The sequence below is a fragment of the Phyllobates terribilis genome, unplaced genomic scaffold (assembly GCF_046119375.1).
Source record: "Phyllobates terribilis strain yellow unplaced genomic scaffold, ASM4611937v1 Scaffold_1__5_contigs__length_1240528914, whole genome shotgun sequence".
Classification (NCBI taxonomy): domain Eukaryota; kingdom Metazoa; phylum Chordata; class Amphibia; order Anura; family Dendrobatidae; genus Phyllobates; species Phyllobates terribilis.
Genome location: NW_027362761.1, coordinates 66,787,102 through 66,811,402, shown reverse-complemented (window position 1 = coordinate 66,811,402; position 24,301 = coordinate 66,787,102). Strand labels below are relative to the sequence as shown.

At 38.8% G+C, this 24,301-nt stretch overlaps 1 protein-coding gene across 4 annotated transcripts in view; it reads right to left on the bottom strand.

Moving 5' to 3' along the window:
• Positions 1-14,492: 14,492 nt before the first annotated feature.
• Positions 14,493-24,301, bottom strand: part of PTBP3 (polypyrimidine tract binding protein 3) — a 163,396-nt gene continuing 153,587 nt past the window's right edge. For all 4 annotated transcript variants that reach the window (XM_073663715.1, XM_073663740.1, XM_073663731.1 and 1 more), the window contains one exon: positions 14,493-23,632. In XM_073663715.1, the coding sequence (XP_073519816.1) occupies positions 23,500-23,632 (133 nt within the window). In that variant the 3' untranslated portion in view covers positions 14,493-23,499. The remainder of the gene's footprint in view (positions 23,633-24,301) is intronic.

Sequence of the window (24,301 nt, the reverse complement as noted above, 5' to 3'; positions counted from 1 at the left end):
TTGGGGATTTATTCAAAATTGAAGGCAGACTGAACCAGCATGGCTACCACAGCATCTTGCAGCGGCATGCTATTCCATCCGGTTTGCGTTTAGTTGGACCATCATTTATTTTTCAACAGGACAATGACCCCAAACACACCTCCAGGCTGTGTAAGGGCTACTTGACCAAGAAGGAGAGTGATGGGGTGCTACGCCAGATGACCTGGTCTCCACAGTCACCAGACCTGATCCCAAACGAGATGGTTTGGGGTGAGCTGGACCGCAGAGTGAAGGCAAAAGGGCCAACAAGTGCTAAGCATCTCTGGGAACTCCTTCAAGATTGTTGGAAGACCATTTCTGGTGACTACCTCTTGAAGCTCATCAAGAGAATGCCAAGAGTGTGCAAAGCAGTCATCAAAGCAAAAGGTGGCTTCTTTGAAGAACCTAGAATATAAGACATATTTTCAGTTGTTTCACACTTTTTTGTTAAGTATATAATTCCACATGTGTTCATTCATAGTTTTGATGCCTTCAGTGTGAATGTACAATTTTCAAAGTCATGAAAATACAGAAAAATCTTTAAATGAGAAGGTGTGTCCAAACTTTTGGTCTGTACTGTATTTATATATCTGATCTATATGCAAATCTTTATACATTGACTGTAGCTATACACTGCATTAAATTGTATACTTCTATATATCTGCCATTGTACTATCTAGTAGATACCTGTGCCAATTATTTACAGTCATCATATAACCACACTGTCCATTTAGTTTTTCATAATAATAATAATAATTTAGCGTCTCCCACTCCCACACTACCTCCTCATCCTACCCCTCTCTGTCGGAGTCCCTCAAGGCTCTGTCCTAGGACCCCTACTCTTCTCAATCTATACCCTTGACCTGGGACAGCTTATAAAATCCCACTCAGATCTACCTCTCTGGCCCAGATGTCACCTCTTTGCTATCCAGAGTCCCAGCGTGTCTATCAGTCATGTCCTCCTTCTCCTCTCGCTTCATCAAGCTCAATGTGGACAAAATTGAACTCATCATCTTTCCCCCATCTTGCATATCTTCCCCACCTGATCTTTCTATCACAATAAATGACATCACACTTTCCTCTGGTACCGGCAATCCGCTGCCTTGTAATAACCCTCGACTCTGCCCTGTCCTTTAAACCCCGCATACTAGCTCTCGCCACCTCCTGTCGCCTCCAGCTCAAAAATATTTCCAGAATCCGTCCTTTCCTCAACCCTCAATCTACCAAACTGCTTGTGCATGCCCTCATCATCTCCCGCCTCGACTACTGCAACATCCTCCTCTGTGGCCTAACTGCTAACACTCTCGCACACCTCCAGTCCATCTTTAACTCTGCTGCGCGACTAGTCCATCTCTCACCTCACTACTCCTCTGCAACCCCCTTTGCAAATGCCTTCACTGGCTCCCAATTGCCCAGCATATCCAGTTCAAACTACGAACACTGACCTACAAAGCCATCCATAACCTTTCTCCTCCGTACATCTCTGAACTAATCTCCCGATATATTCCCTTATGTAATCTTCGGTCCTCCCATGACCTCCTTCTCTCCTACACACTTATTCATTTCTCACCCAATCGCCTCCAAGATTTCTCCCGAATATCCCCCATCCTATGGAATTCTGTGCCTCAACACGTCCGATTATCCGCCCCACTTGGATCCTTCAGATGGAACCTGAAAACCCATCTCTTCAAACAAGCATACAGCCTGCCATGACCTTGCTTGCTGCCACCTCAACAACACCGGAGCTACTGCAACCCCCAACCTACTGTCCCCTTCCCCATCATCCCTGTAGAATGTAAGCCCGCAAGGGCAGGGTCCTCTTCCCTTTGTACCAGTCTATCATTGTTAGTTTGTTTACTGTAAGTGATATCTGTATTTTGTATGTAACCCCTCCTTATCTACAGCACCATGGAATCAATGGTGCTATATAAATTAATAATAATAATAATAATAGTTTTTAATAGGGTTTTTAGGGGCTTTTTTATAGGATTTTAATCTGTTTTTGTGTGTTACAATAAAGAATTATTAATTTTTGAGAAAATTTTTAATACTGATTATAATTTATTATATCTAGTCTGGATATGATATGTTTGGTACCCCCATAATCTGTAAACATTTATTTAAATTAAAATGGGTCTGTATATGCAAATTTTTGCATTAATTAAGGAGAGGCCACTGTTTGGCTGCAGCCCATCAATATTCAGTCATCGCGGACATTCGCTCTGACAAAATAGTAAGGGCTGACACAACAATGTAATATGTAAGGTCACCTTCGAGACACAGCAGCACCAACATCACTAGAATGGCACTGCTGTGGTTAGTGATCATCCATTGTTTTTATTTAAAGTCCAGGCAATCCTTTTACTTTCCATTTTTTTGTATATGATGAATTGTTTAAATGTGGCGTTTCCCAATGTATTACAAACAGATGGTATTTGATAATTTTTAGAACAATTTCTGATAGTTTCTTTTTTTGTGTGGGTTGCATCTATATTTAGGAGGACATGGTTGGAGCTTGTAATAGATTTTAACATGCTATCCTGTGCTGTTAAAAGTTAGAAGTAGTTCTGTACGTCAGCTCTTTAAGAATTCTATAAATACAGTGCCAACAGTATTGATAGCAATATAAATCAGTACATGTAAAGCAACAGAAAGGACACCACATAGTTAATCCACTGTACTATGACCCACTTCACTGCTAATATTTTAAAAGGAATCTGTCAGCAGTATTTCACTCCCTCAAGCTATTTATATGCACATATCTTTACATGGACAGTCCTTTCCTCCCTTTGCTGAGAAATCAGCTTTTGAATTGATATGGAAATGAGACTGAAGTGCTATTGGCCAGTGGAAGCTCTTCCATGCCTGTGTCACTCCAGCTCTAATCCCCACCCAGTACAGCCTTTTCCTACTTAACTGACAGTTCATTTGCTTAAAGTCACACAGCAAAGGATCTGTCAGACAAGCAGGAGTAGTCAGCACTATTTGGGGATAGAGCCGGAGTGACAGTGGCATGGAAGATCTTTCACATGCCAAAAGCACTTCAGTCTCATTTCCATATCTATTCAAATGCAGATTTCTCAGTAACAGAAATACTGACTGTCTAGGTAAAGGTATTTCTGGACTTACCTTTGAATGAGCTTGAAATCTTGCTGATGGATTCCCTTCAAGGAAATGTTAAAAAAATGTAAGTTTTAAATACCCATTTGGCTCTTTTGGTGCATTTGTTGTTTTTTTAATTAATACTTGACCTATTTCACCCTGCTCAATTGTTATTGCGTATATAATAATTGTATTATACACTTTATTCAGGTTATTGATTTTTGTGAGAGAAGTATGATGCAAATGAACAGTATAGGGTTAATAAATAACAATTTTTGATCTGATGATCTGAGGTGATCTGATCAGCTGAAATCTGTGATATTTGCTAGAAAATATTTCCAAAGAATGGGAACTGACCAGCTCAGAGCAACAGTCCACATACTGATTGTGGCGGATTCTAATTAATAGACGCACACATATTGTCATACAACTGTAGAGGGCTTAACCAGTTCTGGCAAAATAAGAACAACTTAAAAGGGAACACGTCCTGAAGAAATCAAGTTTCTAGGCTGCATAGGACAACGATAAAAATTATACTCCTATTTTAATCACTGATGTGCCAGTGCTGAGAAATGTATGATTGAAGTAAAATGCAAATTAGTCTTGAAGTGCCTTGATGGCTTGTCAATGTATTCTGAATGCATTGACCCCATTCGTTACTCCCAACCCGCTTCTCCTCCTTGAATGACAGCTTCGCTCTCCGCTATGCCAGGTGTTTGATTGGCAGATCTATCCTCTGCAATCCGTACAAAAGAACGTGTCGCTGAGTGGGAAGTAATGAAAAGGAACAATGCATTTACAGATGAATCCGCATTTTGCTTGAAACATTAATTTCTCAGCACTGGACCATCAAGTTCATGGCCACTTGCTGGGGAAGGAACCGCAACAGAACTCTATTCAAGGGAATGGGGCTGTGTTGTATTTTCCTGCAAAGATAGTATGACGTCATCATTGTGCAACAGTGTTCAGCCAGCATTGCTGATCCTTCATTTTTCAAGTTGGGATGCTGGCAGTAACAACATGCCTGTCACATCTACACCCTGACCTGATTCAGCTTCTGCTTCCAGGCAACGTCATCACTCTCTTGGCGCTTGAAATGAAGGAGACATCACAGTCAGTGTCTCTGAGCAGTGCAGTTATTTTCCTGGAAAAAATACAGGTGTAAGTGGGACCTGTGGTTCCACCCAGCCAGAATGTTTGGTGTCCAGAAGGTGAAGCCAGCTCCTTGCTGTGGTCTACGGGGAAGCGCCACTCCGTACTTAAACTTCCAGCATATTGCTGGGAATTGCCAGATATTGTTCTGGGATAACTACTTGCTATTGGATTCTCGGTTCCCGATTCTGATGCGTTTAGTGACTTTGCTTACATCTATTCTAATAACTCCTATTTCTGACCTTGGCTTATCTTGCTCAGCTATTTACTGACTTCCTTGTATTTGACCTCGGATAAAATCTGGAAATAAAGCCAACGTCAGGGAGAAAACCAGGTTTCAGACTCTGCTGATACTACTACTTTTGCCTCAGGCCCACTCCTTTGGCCAGCAGCCACTACAGTCATATGAAAAAGTTTGGGCACCCCTATTAATCTTAAGCTTAATGTTTTATAAAAATTGGTGTTTTTGCAACAGCTATTTCAGTTTGATATATGTAATAACTGTTGGATACAGTAATGTTTCTGCCTTGAAATGAGGTTTATTGTACTAACAGAAAATGTGCAATCTGCATTCAAACAAAATTTGACAGGTGCATAAGTATGGGCACCTCACCAGAAAAGTGACATTAATATTTAGTAGATCCTCCTTTTGCAAAAATAACAGCCTCTAGTCGCTTCCTGTAGCTTTTAATGAGTTCCTGGATCCTGGATGAAGGTATTTTTGACCATTCCTCTTTACAAAACAATTCCAGTTCAGTTAAGTTTGATGGTCGCCGAGCATGGACAGCCTCTTCAAATGATCCCACAGATGTTCAATGATATTCAGGTCTGGGGACTGGGATGGCCATTCCAGAACATTGTAATTGTTCCTCTGCATGAATGCCTGAGTAGATTTGGAGCAGTGTTTTGGATCATTGTCTTGCTGAAAGATCCATCCACTGCGTAACTTCAACTTTATCACTGATTCTTGAACACTATTGCCAAGAATCTGCTGATACTGAGTGGAATCCATGCGTCCCTCAACTTTAACAAGATTCCCAGTGCCGGCATTGACCACACAGCCCCAAAGCATGATGGAACCTCCACCAAATTTTACTGTGGGTAGCAAGTGTTTTTCTTGGAATGCTGTGTTTTTTTGCCACCATGCATAACGCCTTTTTGTATGACCAAACAACTCAATCTTGGTTTCATCAGTCCACAGGACCTTCTTCCAAAAAGAAATAGGCTTCTTCAAATGTGCTTTTGCATACCTCAGCCGACTCTGTTTGTGCGTACTTGCAGAAACGGCTTCTTTCGCATCACTCTCCCATACAGCTTCTCCTTGTGCAAAGTGCGTTGTATAGTTGACCGATGCACAGTGACACCATCTGCAGCAAGTTGATGCTGCAGCTCTCTGGAGGTGGTCTGAGGATTGTCCTTGACTGATCTCACCATTCTTCTTCTCTGCCTTTCTGATGTTTTTCTTGGCCTACCACTTCTGGCCTTAACAAGAACTGTCCCTATGTTCTTCCATTTCCTTACTATGTTCCTCACAGTGGAAACTGACAGGTTAAATCTCTGAGACAGCTTTTTGTATCCTTCCCCTGAACAACTATGTTGAATAATCTTTGTTTTCAGATCATTTGACAGTTGTTTTGAGGAGCCCATGATGCCACTCTTCAGAGGAGATTCAAACAGGAGAACAACTTGCAAGTGGCCACTTTAAGTAGCTTTTCTCATGATTGCATACACCTGGCTATAAAGTTCAAAGCTCAATGAGGTTACAAAACCAAAAAAAGTGCTTTAGTAAGTCAGTAAAAAGTAGGCAGGAGTATTTAAAACAAGAAAATGATAAGGGTGCCCATACTTATGCACCTGTCAAATTTTGTTTGAATGCAGATTGCACATTTTCTGTTAGCACAATAAACCTCATTTCAAGGCAGAAACATTACTGTGTCCAACAGTTATTACATATATCAAACTGAAATAGCTGTTGCAAAAACACCAATTTTTATAAAACATTAAGCTTAAGATTAATAGGGGTGCCCAAACTTTTTCATATGACTGTATGTGGATGCAACACATGGGCCCCAAAAGATAATTCAGGTTGCTTTATAGAAGTTAACAGGTGGAGGTTGGGGTTCCTTTGTGATCTCCCAGAATGAGTGGCAATGAGTGGCAATCGCCAAGTCGGTCCGAGGAGGCCTTTGACAGACTTAACAATATTCTGGAGATTGTGGTTAAGCATTTAGATAATAAAATATAGAGGACATTAGCTTCACAAATAAAGACAAGGGTAAATCCCGATGCACGAGACAAGAACGCAGGAAAATTAAGAGAGTATAGGTGTAATGACATTTATTAACGGCATGCTACAAACAGCTAGAGTTGTTAGAAAGAGTAAGTATAGATATTTGAGTAATTTTTCAGTAAATACATAAACTTAAAAAATTATACAGAATACAGAAATTAACCATGCACTACGCAGTTAGAAAATAATGGTCTCTTTAATATTCATCTTCACTTTCCATGTGATAACAGGTCATGATAATATACATGACATTTTGCTGCCCACCCACCCTCTGCATTGTCACAAGTAAAGCTGGTACTGTTGCTTATCAAAATATACAAGACAAGTGATTTTTTTTTTTCATATAAAAGCACTTTATACTTTAAATTGTTCCCAAAAACCACATTTTTGCCTAGTTAGAAAAAAAAAAAAAAGTTGTTACAAATATTTACAGCTTTTATGTCAAATGAACATTCTTGGTTTGACGAAAGGGTGCGATAAAGGAAATGGGCAGAACTAAAAATGCTCCTGGTCCATAAATCGCTCTATAAATACAGTACTGTAAATAGCCATCTATTGTCCCAGGTCCTGTGAAAATTTGATCACGAAAAACGGAAATTATCTTTTCAACAGGAAAAGTAAAAGGAGTTGAAAAGGCCACTTTTTATTTCTGAATAACATAGTAAAAATGCACACAACCAGTGAATGTCTTAGTAATACCAGGACAGACATCTTTGGTCAGAGCCATGAGGTGACATTCTAGATACAGTACGGAAATGCACTTGTAACTTGTGCTACTGTGGGCTTAAAACCAAAATGTGCAATACAGACACGCACATCCAAAAGAACCAAGGGATCTGGAGAGTAAAAGCAACATGTAATTAGCAATACCACAATGTACATAGAATAGGTAATGAAATCTCACCCGTGTCCTTCCATTAAACATGAAGAATGACCTTGACTGCTGAGGAATAAAGACCTAGCTGCATATTACTTGTATGGGAATATCGCGTGACAACCTCTACGTTTCTACCGCAATACAACACAAGGAAACCTGTTGAGGTCCTTCATTGGGTGTTTAGGTAATTAACATGTTGCCCTGCTGATAAGCTTTGTAGACTTAAAAACTTGCCAATCTGAAATGGTATTGTGGATCTACTGAAGGACAAACAGCAAAATGTGGATACTTGAAGGCACATAAACTTTGGTCCTTTAAATTCTTGCATCAAGCCCCAAGAAAATATAAAAATACACAAATCAGTTACATTATCTAGATGTGAATCCCTTCAGAAATTAGAATATTACTATCAGTCTGCTCTGAAAACATTCTGGGGAAGAATAAGTGTCACATCTAAGTGGATGTATGGTATACAACCCTTGACTGTATATTAGACATGGAAAGCCAATGGACACTGTGAGTAGATTTATCATCTTAATATGCAGCTCAAAGTTCTTTTGCAACTGCTATCAAATTATCAGGTATAATAAATGGGCAGTAGCTCTAGTTTATTGGTACAGTCCTAAGCAGTGGCCACAGACAGAAAAGATTCAGGCAAAAATAGCATCCGCCATGCAAGTAGCCGAATTTTTCAAATTGACAAAAATTGTTTGACTGTCAATGGTCATGAATCAATTCTTCATGATCAGTTTGGAAACAGTGGCGATTGTACATGGCCGATGAGCAGTAATGTACCCCAAATACAATGGCAAAACCTTGAATTTCTGTGTGCTTGTTATTAGAAAATTGATTGCAAGTTTTCCGCTAGAAAGCAAATATCCAGTGTTGGGCACTATACATTCAAAGATATAATGGATATGGAGGATAGAGAAAGGAGTTTGCATTATTGCCTCTTTGATACCAACAACACCAAAATAGCAGTCTGGAAGATTATAATCCACACATTCAGCATTAGCAGCATTGTCCTCACATGTGTTCAGCCCATCACAACCAATAACATGCCCCAAGAATTAGTTATTTATACCAATATTTGTATCTACTTCTAATGAGATCTTTCGCTTTTAATCCAAAGTATTGGAATGCATTAGTTTATTGAGAATAAACATCCTACAGTTTAATAAAATTATCCTTACATTATTTTCTTCCAAACTGAAGTCCTCATCCAGTAATCACTTTTTTTATGGGGTTTCATGTCCATTGGTTCTATTTGGGTAGCAAGGGAATTGTCAGGACTTAGGAAAAAAGGGTCAGCCATTTTCAGACACAGTTCCACAGTTGGCTTGACTGCAGTACAAGGCACAGCCTGTACAGAAGAAAGCAGACCATTTTTTTCTAATTCTGGACAACCTAAAGATTTTTTAGAACATAAGAAACCATATATAGTAGTATTCAAAATAATAGCAATGTGTTCAAAACATGAGTTAGGCACAAACTCTTTATACTAGTTTTTATTTCCATGCATTGGGAACATTGCACACTGTTTTCTAATTCAAAACACGGAGAAATATATATAATTTTTAACTACTTTACAGAAAATAACAAAAAATGAACATTGGGCTGTTCTAAAAAATAGGAGTGTCTGCATTTGTCTTTACAAACTCAAAATATGTACTTTTTTTGAGGATTCCACATTCCTGTGAAACACTAACCTAATATTTAGTTGTATAATCACAGTTCTTTAGAACTGCTTCACATCTATGTTGCATAGAGTCAACCAACTTCTGGCACCTGTCAACTGTTATTCCAGCCCAGGATGCTTTGACTACATCCCACAATTTTTTTGTCATTTGTTGACTTTGCCTCAGAAACGGCATTTTTGATGTCACCCCAAAAGTGTTCTATCGGATTAAGGTCCGGCGATTGGGGTGGCCACTCCATAACCTCAATTTTGTTGGTCTCGAACAAAGATTTTGCTCGTTTACTGGTGTGTTTAGGGTCGTTGTCTTGTTGAGACACCCATTTTAAGGGCATAATCTCTTCAGCGTAAGGCACCATGATCTCTTCAAGTATTTTAAAATATGCAAACTGGTCCATGATCCCCAGTATGCGGTAAATAGGTCTGGCACCATAGTAAGAGAAACATGAGCATATCATGATGCTTGCACCACCATGCTTCACCGTCTTCAGAGTATACTGTGGCTTGAATGAAGAGTTTGGGGGTCGTCTGACGAACTGTCTGCGGCCCTTGGACCCAAAAAGAACAATTTTACTTTGATCAGTTCACAAAATGTTTCTCCATTTCTCTTTAGACCAGTTGATGTGTTCTTTGGCAAATTGTATCTGCTTCAGTACATTTCTTTTTTTTAACAGTGGGACTTTGCGGGGACTTCTTGCTAAGAGATTAGCTTCACACAGGCGTTTTCTAACTGTCACAGTACTCACAGGTAACTTGAAACTGTCTTTGATCATCCTGGAGTTGATCATTGGCTGAGCCTTTGCCATTCTGGCTATTCTTCGATCTGTTTTCTTCCACGTCTCTCTGGTTTTACTTTCCCTTTTAAAGCACTGGAGATCATTTTAGCTGAACAGCCTATCATTGTCTGCACTTCTTTATAAGTTTTACCCTCTCCAATCAACTTTTTAATCAAAGTACACTGTTCTTCTGAACAATGTCTCAAACGACCCATATTTCTCAGGCTTTCAAGGAAAAATGCATGTACAACATGTGCTGGCTTCACCGTTAAATAAGGGCCACCTGATTCACACCTGTTTCTTCATAGAATGTTTGACCTTATTAATTGAACTCCACGCAACTATTATTTTGAACACACCCCCTTACAATTAATTATTCAAATATACAGACTCAAAAACATGCAGATCATGAATGCGGAGTCTGGTGGTTTTCTTAGAACCTACTGCACCAACTGGTAAATTGTTTGACATGTGGTAATATAATTTATACCTAAAACAGTGATTAATCTGGTTAGTCATATTGGACTGCTATTATTTTGAACACTACTGTAAATCAATGAAGGCACTAGAATAAATGTCAGAATCTTGTACTTAAAATATATTTAACATTTTATTGTTTGTATTACTTATTGAAAGATATGGTTCTTTCTATGTTACGAGTGGATATGGTAAGTCTTTAAAGACCCAATCTATTACAATCTATGGTTAAAAGATGAGGTGCTCAACACCCCCATCCCTCACCCCATAATGTGGTATATGAAAATGGGCTTTCTAAACCAGACAATTGCTGTTTGTCACAGACAAGGTCAACAGATTTACTAAAAGGGAGTGTCAGTCCAAACCACTGGTGTTCGATGCATCTTTGGAGTAGTCAAAGAGTTCTATTTACCTACTTGTTTTCAATCTATTTTCATCTCACTTTTTTTTAATTAACAGCTTTGGCGTTGCAAGAGCCATAGGAGCATGAAGATAAAAGAAAAAAATAAGGTAGGTGGGAAGGTACACTGAACTGTTTTGCCACTCCATGGGTACACGGAGCACCTGTGCTTTGTGTGAACAGTCATTTTGTGCTGACAGGCTCCCTTTAATGTAGAACATTCAGATCAGGATTACCCATCTGTTACAGGGTCCTTCTGGTATGCTTTCAAATGTTGACACTAGAGAATAAAACATTAAAAAATATCAATATAAAACAGGAATTAACACAACAGGCCTGGAGTGTTTATATATTAAGGCTTATAGTGGATCTACTTACATACAGAATAAGTGAAGAACATGCCATGAAGGTTAGAGCAAACACTTCTCAGCTGAATTTAAAGAGTTCCTATCACCAGTCTGCGGCTGCCCTTTTTATTTAAGAAAATATTGAGCAATCTCAAACTGGTGATTTTTCAAAATATCACCTTTCCTAGAAAGCCGGGTCCTTTTGGAGGACCCTTGTGATCACTTTTGTTAAACGTCAGGTCCAAATTTCTGGGCTGTGAAACCCCAGCATGAGGCCGTTCTCAAGAGTTCTCTCGAATTAGCACTGGATTAGTGCAAAGAGGAATGTGACATACTCTACTAAGCGGTTTCTGAATGGTAACCGCTTTAATGATGCTACCATTGGGTAACAGCTTAGTAAAGTATGTGACAGCGCTGGGTTAGTGCAAAGAGCAAGATCATGCCATAACATCTGAAACCTCACTCATTGACAGCAGGGGCAGGTGCTGAGGGATTTGGGATCCCGCTCTGCACGCTGGGATCCCACAACACGGAAATTCAGACTCAAGTTTTGCTAGAAAGTCAGGTCCCTTGTGACTTTTGTTAATCTGAGATATTTGGAAAAATCACCTGTCTCTCAAAAAGGACAGTTACAGACTGGTGATAGGAACTTTTCAATCAAATAAGGCTCTCTGGATAATATGAAATACTGAACATTCATGGTCTTACAGGAAAATGCAACTTGAGTTCCAGAATACACATTTTACATCACAATTCAATAAAAACACCTTCTACAATATATGTAGGTCAAGAGAAAAAAATGATACTTCTTGAAAACAAACTCACTGCATGCCTTAAGGTATACATAACCTTTCGTAACCAGAAAAAGTAACACATTTGGCTGTATACTACTAAAGAAAAAACACCAAATCAAATATATATATTTTGACATATACATTACACACACACAATGTCACATAAATAATCAAACACCAACTAAACCAACTAAGGGAGTTACAGCTTTGTCCCAACAGCGACCCTTTATACTACAGACCTTCAAATCAATGCTACACAAGCATGCTTGCATGTACAACATTAAACCACAGACGTTATATTACTCCATCTAATGTCATGCAATACATTATTCGCAGTATATATCTCAGACTAAGTCATGCGTTAACATTTTTGGTAAACTGGTGCGATGAAACAAGTCGATGGACACGAATGCAGATGGTCCATTTTGCTTGCTGAATATTCTACGAGCCATTACAAGGCAAAATCATTTCCTCTGCCACTAAACAAATGCAAACGACAGCCGCCTCCTTCACCGTTTAAACATATTCATTAGGTTCATAGGAAGCAAACTATACATTTCCAGTTCAAAGCCAAGGCACTGTGCTAACCCTAGCAGAAGTATGGTTACCCCTCCCCCACCAAAAAAAATAATTATCATCCCTCTGAAAATGAGCATTTCTGTTAATGTAACTACTACTATATTTCTTTTCAGACACACATATAAATGTCACCAGTATGTATTGATGATGTCAGGCTAGAAGAATGAACATAAGCATGTACTAACTTTCAATTACTGTTACCAAACAAATTATCTTTTCCCTTAAAGAGATTGTTTGGGACTTTTATATTGATGGCCTGTCCTGAAAGTAGATAATCAATGTCTAAATTGGTGGAAGGGGTGACACCTGGGACCTCTGATCAGCTGTTTCCATTGACAGATGTACTCAGAGGCCTAGGCTTGGTACTGCACATCCGCCTTCTATTCAAATCAATAGGGCGCGGATGTGTAGTACCCGACCACGACCACTATGCACAACTTAGCACATCTAGCTGCCTCGAGCACTGGGACACCTGAGCGGCAGTGGGTCCTGGGTGTCGCACCTCCACCAATGTGATATTGATGATTTATCCTAAGGACAGGCCATTATTATAAAAGTCCCAGTCTACCCCTTTAACCATCTTCTATACAAAATACATGACCATATAGAGAAAGTTCTTCAACAATAAATGAACTGCAACCCTATAATGAAATATTTCCACAAGAATGACCATATAGTTTTTGACAATCCTGGGTAAGAACAATACAGGGTGGGCATTTATATGGATACACCTAAATAAAATGGGAATGGTTGGTGATATCAACTTCCTGTTTGTGGCACATTAGTATATGGGAGGGGGAAAACTTTTCCAGATGGGTGGTGACCATGGTGGCCATTTTGAAGTCGGCCATTTTGGATCCAACTTTATTTTTTTCAATGGGAAGAGGGTCATGTGACACATCAAACTTAATGAGAATTTCATAAGAAAAACAATGGTGTGCTTGGTTTTAACGTAACTTTATTCTTTCATGAGTTTTTTTACAAGTTTATGACCACTTATAAAATGTGTTCAAAGTGCTGCCCATTGTGTTGGATTGTCAATGCAACCCTCTTCTCCCACTCTTGACACACTGAGAGCAACACCACAGAAGAAATGCTAGCACAGGCTTCCAGTATCTGTTGTTTCAGATGCTGCACATCTCGGATCTTCACAGAATAGATAATTGCCTTCAGATGACCACAAAGTTAAAAGTCTAAGGGGTTCAGATCTTGAGTCTTTGGTGGCCATTCAAGTGGCCCACGACGACCAATCCACTTTCCAGGAAACTGTTCACGTAGGAATGCTCGGACCTAACACCCATAATGTGGTGGTGTACCATCTTGTTGGAAAAACTCAGTTTCCTGGAAACTGTTTCCTGGAAAGTGGATTGGTCGTCGTGGGCCAGTTGAATGGCCACCAAGGTCTCCCGATCTGACCCCCTTAGACTTTTATCTTTGGGGTCATCTGAAGGCAATTGTCTATGCTGTGAAGATACGAGATGTGCAGCATCTGAAACAACGGATACTGGAAGCCTGTGGTAGCATTTCTTCTGCGGTGTTGCTATCAGTGTGTCAAGAGTGGGAGAAGAGGGTTGCATTGACAATCCAACACAATGGGCAGCACTTTGAACACATTTTATAAATGGTCATAAACTTGTAAAAAACTCATGAAAGATTAAAGTTACGTTAAAACCAAGCACACCATTGTTTTTCTTATGAAATTCTCATTAAGTTTGATGTGTCACATGACCCTCTTCCCATTGAAAAAAATAAAGTTGGATCCAAAATGGCCAACTTCAAAATGGCCGCCATGGTCACCACCCATCTGGAAAAGTTTTCCCCCTCCCATATACTAATGTGCCACAAACAGGAAGTTAATATCACCAACCATTCCCATTTTATTTAGGTGTATCCATATAAATGGCCCACCCTGTCCAACACAATATTTTCCAATTTACAAAGCAAATACCATTTACATTTAGAAACAAAATAGTTGTCGCCATACTTAAGCCATATTTTTTTTTAATAGATAGCTCAATGATTATTAATTATTATTTCATAAGGCTGACCACAAAGCCTACATTTTCTTAGTGGTACTGGAAGTTGTTCTATGGTATGAAAAATTAATTATTGCCTATGGATGTGAAGGGGTGAAAACGATATGCCAGCAGTAGAAGTAGAATGTTTTATTGCAGTATATGTATAGAATTTAAAGGTAGATACACCCAGCTACATTACGCATAATGGAAACAGTTCAAATAATAAATTTAATTGCCAAAAATTTTTAAATGTCAATTACAATCTGGGAAGAATAAAGTATTAAAGTGCTAACAAATCAGCAATTGGGTAATTTGAGATGTTATTTAACAACCATTTGCTTTATCGCAACAGAATTTCGATTATTATAGGCTGTCAGGCATAGTTACCAATATAGGCAATAACTGGTTCTCCTCAATGGAATAAACATCTCTGTATAAACATATGCTTGTTAAACAGATGTAAGAGGTACTAGAAATGACATATAATATTAATAAAACACTGCTAATTGCTCCAGTGTCATCTTGGAGCACTTTCTGATGGATATGTTTCTCCACGAACACTATTTAAATAGTTACTAAAGATTTTGGATTCTGATCATATATATTGATACACAGATATGGGGGAAGGGACAGTTAAGAATCCAATGAACACCACACAATGTACTTAGACCAGCTAAGACCTCACATATTTTCTATATTATATATCTTACCACTGCAATTTCTTGTAGAGCAGCAGCTGACATTCAGCGCCGGTTAGAGATTCTTGAGGATATGTTTGATTTAGTTTTTTTTTTTGTTTTTGCATTTACAAATGCATAATCAAGGAAAAGAAAGTAGAAATATATCCTGAGATACTCTGAGTGTAGCAACAGTTTCCAGTCTGTGAATCTATCAACCCAGGAAAAAAAAAGACTGGTGGTCACTAGCAATGAAAAGGTTATAAACCACCTCAAAACAAAAAGTTATTCCCTATCCGATAGGGTATAACTTGCCGATCACTGGGGGTCCAATCCTTAAATTGGGGCTTGAGAACTTCGACAATGGGGCATGTGGTGCCTCTACTCCATTCATGGTCTGAGGCTATTTAGCCTTACTTGGGCTCTACAGTATGGGTCTTGCATGTCCCATATTGTGATGCATTTTTACACATTGTATGTTATTCGCACCATTTTTGCACCAACTATCTGTGTTTGAAACTTTTAATGGATTTAATAAAAATATTTTTATATTATGAAATGTGGGCTTTGGATCGTGGTTGTTTTGCTTGAATATGTAATTTTTGCGATTATGCCTCTATGCTGTCCATAGGTGCTACCAATTGTGTGCCACTACTCAAATATTATAGATTGGCACCAGTTGAAAATTGTAATATTATATATTGGTATTGTGTTATGTTCTTGTTTTCAACAGATATGGATTTCAGGGCCAAGGAACAAACTTGGCTCGGTCAGATGGATCAGGTGTTTGGCTCATGTGGTGCTGAACAGAAGGCTGAGAGTGATCAAAATTGGGATAACCAGGTTCAGTCCATTCAAGATTTACTAATCAAACGGACGAAAATTTGGTGGAACAGAGCATTTCTACAAAGATATATGGCTAATAAATTAATTCAAAGAGGATTGAGAGTACGAGTAATTCCAACCTTTGTGGTTGAGGATAGTGAATTTATTTCTGGTTGGGAGGAAATGTGCAATAGTTGCTCCTTTGGACTCATGCAGTTGCTGATTGATTAGAATAGTAAGACTATATTAGCCCTTGATAATTCCATTGATGAAGCACAGGGTAAATTTAGAAATATGTGTCCGAATGAGAAGATTCAGACATTTGATGCACAAATTGAAAAAAATCTGGATTTATGTGTCAAAAAATTTCATGAGACACAATTATTGAAAATGATGAGAGATCAGAAAGACTTTTCATCCAATATGGTATATCATTGGAGGCAACCAACTACCCAACTCCCTCCCACACAGCGTACATCCTCGATTACATCACTCTCATCTTTAAGAGAATCATCAGGAATGTCATCTTCCTCTATCACCACAAGATCTGGACTAAGTCTTAAAAGAACTCGTGATACCAATTTCCACCCATACAGACGCAGGCCATACAAACAGCCATTTATGGGCAATGGAGATAACAAGGTAATTAATCTAAGTAAATATAAATTAACTAATACAGATCTTACCTTGTTGAGCAAGGGCCTTTCCTTTTCACCGAAAAGTAGATTTGATCTATTTACGGCAATAAAAGACTTGCATTTATTTGCAAGGTCTCTGATGTTCAAAAAACATTTTTTTGATGACCAACTGCACACTCTATTTCCCACAGAGAAAGAACAAATAGCCATACGAACATTAGAGGAACTTGCCATAGAACATAATACTGAAGAGGGAGGTAAGATTCCAGCAGCAATAAAAATTAAGTCAAAAAATTCCCCCCATTATCCACCTGTGCAAATATTGTTCAAGTGGTGACGAAGGAGCTTGAACGTATCCCGCGATAAGTTCAGAATGATAATCTTACTCGGGGTGAACGAGAACATTTAATGACACTTAAAAACCTTCCTGATGTGTTGCTAAACCCAGCCGGTAAAGGTGGGAACATCGTACTGTGGCCCAAAGATATGTACGAGAAGGAGGCTTTTGGACAATTGAGCAACAGAACCTGTTATAAGCGCTTAACGTTTAATCCACTATCCTCCTTCTCTTTACAGTTATCTAAGATTATAAATAAAGCAGTAACAAATGGGGTCATCACCAAGGAACTGGCTTTGGCATTACACATCAGTGAACCTACCATTTCCACGTTATATTTGTTGTCCAAACTTCATAAGAGTATGTCCACACCACCTGGACGCCCCATTATTTCAGGTGCGGGGAACTTTTTAGAAAATATTAACCGTTGAATCGACAGTAAATTACAACCATTGGTAGAGAGTCTCCCTTCTTTTCTCCTTGACACAGGAGAATTGTTAAAAAGAGTAGATGGCCTATGCTTGAGTACTGATATGATATTGGTGACAGGAGATGTGGAATCTCTGTACACAAATATCAAGCATGAGGATGGACTAAGGGCTGTTGCTTTCTATCTAAAGTCATCTAACGTACCCTGCGATGTGGCAGAATTGGTGATGGAACTCTTAGAATTTTCGTTGACACATCATTTTTTCACTTTTAAAGGGTCCTTCTACCTACAGCTCCAGGGTACAGCCATGGGTGCAGCTTTTGCCCCGGCATACGCTAACTTATTCCTGGGGCTGTGGGAGAGGGACCTTACCCTGTCAGATCGGCGGGCGTCAATGGACTGCTTCTCCTTCTGGACGCGGTACATTGATGATATCCTGCTGATCTGGCAGGGTTCTGTTGAAGCTCTGCTAGAGTTCATGGAGTCTCTTAATAATAAAAATATGAATATTCACATTACATATACTTGGGACAGAGACTCAATTCATTTCTTAGATGTGACTCTTAAGAGAGATAAGAGCAATTGTATCCAGACTAATATTTATAGGAAGGATACTTCCACTAATATGTTGCTCCATGCAGCATCCTCTCATCCCTCATACATGATCGAGTCAGTACCCATCGGTCAATTCCTACGCCTGCGGAAAATTTGTTCCGATGATAAAGAATTCGATAAACAGGCAGATGATTTGAAACATAGATTCTATGAGAGAGGATATAGCAGACGTATGGTGAAGAGAGCATATCATCGCGCAAAACATTCTGCCCGTCACGAGTTATTGTATAAAACTAGGAATCCCAGGATGGAAGACAAAGTGAGATTCATCACAGGCTATCATGGACAATTTTGGCGCATGAGGGACTGTTTAACAAGGGCTTGGCCAATTTTATTGACAGATCCTACTTTGGCAAAAATCCTTTTGGACCAGCCATGTATTACCATACGTCAGTCCAAGAATTTACGTGACCATCTCGTACATAGCCACTACCAGGGAGAATCCAAAAATGCCTTCTTGGGTACCACAGGTCCTGAGCCTGGGAGTGTGTCGTGTGGTCGATGTGTCGCTTGTCCAAATATGGAAAGAGCCAACACTTTTACAAACTCGTCTGGTTCTAAAACATATGAAATCAAAAGTCGTATTACATGTACCTCACGGTATATAATCTATTATGCCACATGTCCGTGAGGACTAATATATGTTGGCCTGACTACACGCCAATTGAAAGTGAGGATTAGGGAACATGTATTGGGTATTATTGCGGCCATTGGCTGCACGGACACTTCCACACTCAGGACTATACCACGGCATTTTAAGTTAGTACATGGTTGTGACAGTTCCTTGTTTAGAGTGAGGAGGATTGACTCACTTAGAATTGGGATTCGCGGTGGAAAGCTGAGCCAACGGTTGGCTCAGCTTGAGTCCCGATGGATTTGGAATCTGGGTACGGTACAGCCAAATGGATTAAACGAGAACTTGAGTTTTGCTCCCTTCCTTTGATCACTCTCTGTCTGCTGCATACATGTGTATTGGTTTTATTTATTTTAACATTATTTTATTGTTTACAGTTCATCACTCATATGCATTTCTGGTGAATCATCTCAGGAATGGTGTGGTCTACATTACTTGGACACGATGGCCTTATGTTATCGACAAAAATGTTGTGAAAGGAAATTTACGCCACTACATGGAACATGCTGACATCTAGTATGATAGAGTGTTGTGAGCTCTGTATTATGTCAACTCAAATTTGATGTATTATTGTGATAATCATATATATTGTCTTCAACATTATGTCCTTACTGTTGGCTTCATGTGAATATGTGCATTGGACTTTGGGGCTGTGGCCATATATGTGGTGGGTGTATATGTCCATTGTAAGATGATGCCCTGATGGGGGTGGGTCCTGCGGATCACCCGTGGTGGCTCTGGGCCTGCGGTCTGTGGCCGGATCAGGGGCGATGCTTTGCACTGCCATGGTCCGTTCGTGGACTGTGGGTCCATAGTGGCGGTGGGGGGTCTGTTGGGCTCATCCCCTTGGGAGCATCCATATTTGGTGTCTATGGCTCACCCGACTGTAAACAACATATGTCACTAGTGGATTGAGTTATTTTATATGTATTAATAATTGTCACTGATAGTAACTATTAGCCTCTGAATGAACTATTAAAATTCTATTTATATTCTTTCTATATGTAATTGCTCCCTTTTGAGCAATGATTTTATTATCTGATTGTCTTGAAGGATATAAACTAGTATTAATGCAGTATGACTGTGTTATGATATTGTGACTTGATACAAGATTATTGTGTTGGGTTTATATAGCATAATTGATGTATTGATTGACACCTCTATCTATCTATCGGATGTGACTGTCTTCCAGAAATCACACTCTACCATGTAAATTGAGTACATTATATGTATGGTGGTTTGGTTTATTTTCCCCCTTATTACCACACATGATTATTATATACTATATCAATTGATGAATATGCCAGCATTAAGTGCTAATACTGTGCTCAACTTTTTAATAAACGGAGCATACTTGAATCACTGATAAGTTGTGAGGCATGTAGGACCTGCACGCATGCGCACCACGGCCCTGATGTGCGCCCTGTGACTTTCGGCGTCTCCCTGCAAGGACCTGCGTGGTCACATGGGCCCATGTGACCGTCACGTGATCCTTGCTTGACGCCGACATCACGGGTCGACCCGGCAACCGTGACGCGACATGCGTCATTACTGGCCCTCCCCCATATTTTGATTGGGTGACACAACATTTAAATAGACACACCTTTCTACATGATTCACACCCCCTGAAGAAGGCAGCGCCGAAACGCGCGTTGGGGTGGACGCATGACCTGTCTGTGAGCCCTGATATCCTGCGGTCCTGTGCTTAGGTATTGATATATATATATTCATGCATTGTCATTTCATGATTAATAACTTATACTCTGTACTACCATTGACACATGTTCCTTACTAATGATCGCAGGGTACACTTGTTGCTGTATACTTGGTGTTTATTATATATGGCTATATAGCCTTAACTGGGACTAATGATCACAGGTTACACCTGTTAATGTACACTTAGTATCCAATATATATGGCTATTTAGCCTTACTTGGGCTCTACAGTATGGGTCTCGCATGTCCCATATCGTGATGCATTTTTACACATTGTATGTTATTCGCACCATTTGTGCACCGACTATCTGTGTTTGAAACTTTTAATGGATTTAATAAAAATATTTTTATATTATGAAATGTGGGCTTTGGATCGTGGCTGTTTTGCTTGAATATGTAATTTTTGCGATTATGCCTCTATACTGTCCATAGGTGCTACCAATTGTGTGCCACTACTCAAATATTATGGATTGGCACCAGTTGAAAATTGTAATATTATGGTCTGAGACTAGCCAAGTGCTCCACTTGGTGGCCTCATAGACAATAAATGGAGCGGAGGCTGTTCATGCGCAACACTACCCCTTTCAAGACGTAGCTGCAAAGCCCAGCTAAAGAGCTAATCTCAGAATTGCTGGGGGTTCTGGTTGGACCCCAGCGATCAGCAAGTTATCCTCTATTTCAAGGACAGGGGCAACTTGTTTTTTTGGGGGGATAACCTAGCAATTGACTAGGTGTGACATCATTTGGGCTAATTTGTGAAAGCTCTCATGCACAAAGTCATATTACAGCTTCAATTTGTATGGAGCCATAACAGGACCCCCCCCCCCCATAAAAGGTGCACTGTGCTTTACTGTACTTCTGTATCCTACAAAATTAGGAGACACGTTCTTTTTCAGGTTACATAAATCGTGGCATGCTAAATCAGACTGGTAAGAATTTCTCCATACATATGGTAACTAACTGAGCATTGCACAGTAGAACATGGACTACCTGTCTCTCTAAAAGTACAGAATTCTACATGGCACTGCACACAGACTTGCAGGAAAATTGAAGTACAACTTTCATTTTTTAAGAGTAGTTTAAAAAATGAAAGGGGAATTAATTGGGTCGCCATTTGCCACGCGGTTAGGTCTTCTAGACAGTATTGATTGATCAAACCAAAAGTCTAGTCTGCCATTTCTGTTATCATCACAGTATAACCAAGATAAAGCATTGCATTTTGTGTTCGCTACATATCGGTAAATACAGGTTTTGAGCCTTGCGGCTTATTTTCACATGTGTTTCATAACCGAATATCATACATTTAAAAAAAGAAGATAAAATTAAATACAGCCACGCCGAAATTGTAAAATTTCTTGTCAGTGTGAGTACACAGTGATGCAACATATTGCATTATTTTTGCATATGTGCAGTTTTCCAGCCAGTCATTTATATAGATTTTTCCCATATTGTAAAACTAAAAACAGAAGCGAAGAACATTCTAGAAACATATGGATTTTCCTGCAGATTTGTGATATATAACGGAACATTTAAAAGCCTCATAAATAACAACTTACAGAAGAAGCTAGTAGTAGACAGACATTCACTAAAAACTTTCTATTACTTTTCAGCACTCAAAAATTTTGGAGATAGATAGTAATACCCAACATGTGGCTGTAGGAACAAACATGGCCAACTCCGAGTGCTCCATCACCCCAGAAAACCTCATTTACAACACTGCAAACAAGTATTTTTAACATTCATGCAGTCCACCTCATTGTAAATGTATACAGATTTTCAATGCTTTTATCATCTTTTTCGACCTTCATCACCTGGTTTCTAAGGCTAAACGCAATTGAAACAGTTTAATGCTTGTGGAACAATAGAAAAGAAAACTCACACGGAACACAGAAAACTCGAAAAATTTAAGGGGGGAAAAAAAAAAACTGTCACCAAACCCCACAATACAATTTTCAAAAGATACATCAAAAATAACCTACCCTATTTTTCATTATAAGCACGTAATAAGGCACATAATAAGTAAATTAAGTACACAGTAATTCTGATGCAAGGATTTTAGTTATTATAGTGGTACAAAAAACCCTTGAGGTTTAAGTCTTGTTGAATACATTACCAAAAATAATTTCTTAAAAATCTGCAAAAACCAAATAATAGACCTGAATAATTATTTGAGAGACTGTAAACTTTTTTCTTTAGGAAAAGAAACAGTTTGTGATTTAATTAACGGTGAACTTTTACAATTTGTTCCAAAATAAGCGCATTGCACAACACATCTCAATAAGTAGCCCATCGCCTTACAATACAGACTGCTTTGGAATATGTGCAGCTCCATTTTTCAAGTAACATTCAATTTTATTTATTTTTTTTTAACTATTTCCCAAAAAGTTGTAGAGCGTAAGAACAAAAATGTCTCAAGACATGCAAGATTCAATCAGGAATAAAGTATATTAAATAAATGATTAAAATATACATTTAAAAATAAATTTTGTGGGCAAAATTACCAATAAAATAAATTTGGTCAATTTGTTATTGAAAAATATGACCATATCATCAGTATATAACCAAATATGCCCACAAAAAAAAGAAAAAAAAAATCCCATCGTCTTTACTTTCAATATTCTCTAGCTATAAATATAAAACAAGGACCTGAATTCTTGCAAAGTAAAATTCCAAATAAATAAAAAGAGGAAAAGAAAAAAAAAAAAAGAAGAGTTGAGATTTGTCTTAGAACTATATCAAAACCTTTATGATTGTCAGAAAAATGTTGTGTAAGGTTTATTTGGAACAAAGAGAAAATGAACACCGGGGATATGCAATTAAAAAACAAAACTCGAATATTTCTAGTATTTTGCTATAAAATGCAGAATTTGTAGATTTCACCACTATCAAGCACGAAGCTTTAGAATGATTCTGCATTTTCTCAGTCTTTTTTATAAGAAGGCATCTGATGTGTTCCTTCTTCTCATTGAGATTCAACGTTACAAACGAGGCAAGGCTGGTCTTACAATATTCAGTCTCTGTCTGAGGACTTTTGCCAAAATCGTGGTCCAGTCTTTACTATGGAAATAATGAAGAGGGAGGAAAATTGATAGCAGACAGAACTTAGATCATTGATTTGGAGAAGGAAACTCTCAGATGGTGGTTATCTCCCAAATCATGGTTGTGCAGATCTATTAGGGCTGTTATAGCTTCCTCCACTGACCCAAGTTGGATAAGTGCCATTTTTCGGTCTTTCCTACGAAAATATAAAAGCAAAGTCTTGACAATCTATATATTTCCTATACATTACGATTACATGTAGGTAATAGCCATTTTGTCTTATATACTTTTAGACTTAAACTGCTGTCCACCTGTGGCCGCCAATAAGGGGAAAGGAGTTTTTAGCCTTACTGCATACAGTTTTATTATTGAGTGTGAAGGGTTTGTCTAACCTTATTAAAAAGAGGACCTTTCACCAAATATTTCATGTTGATCAGAGCTCACACTGTAATAGTAGTTGCAGAGTGGAATAAGATTTTTTTGGTTTTTTTAATGTAAATATCACCTTTCTCATGCGGAGATATTAGCAATCAAAGTATTTGGCACTTAATGAGATATCTTTTGTTAAGTCCAAGTGGGTGTTATCAGCCAGTTTTCAATAGGGGTGTGTACTTATCCCCCTGTATGTTGCTGACCAATCATAAGCAGACAGCAACATAGTAGGAAAAGAACACTCCCCCACAATAGCACAAAGCATTTTTTTTTCAGTGTGCGAGATATATGACAAATAGCTCTGATCTCCTGGTATAAATTTGCCATTTGTGTTTTCCAGTCCCTGCACAAACATATTTCAGATAAGGTTCCTGAAAGAAGGGGGGTAGCACATCTGAGTCTAGCTATGTCACATTACAAACCCTTCAATCAG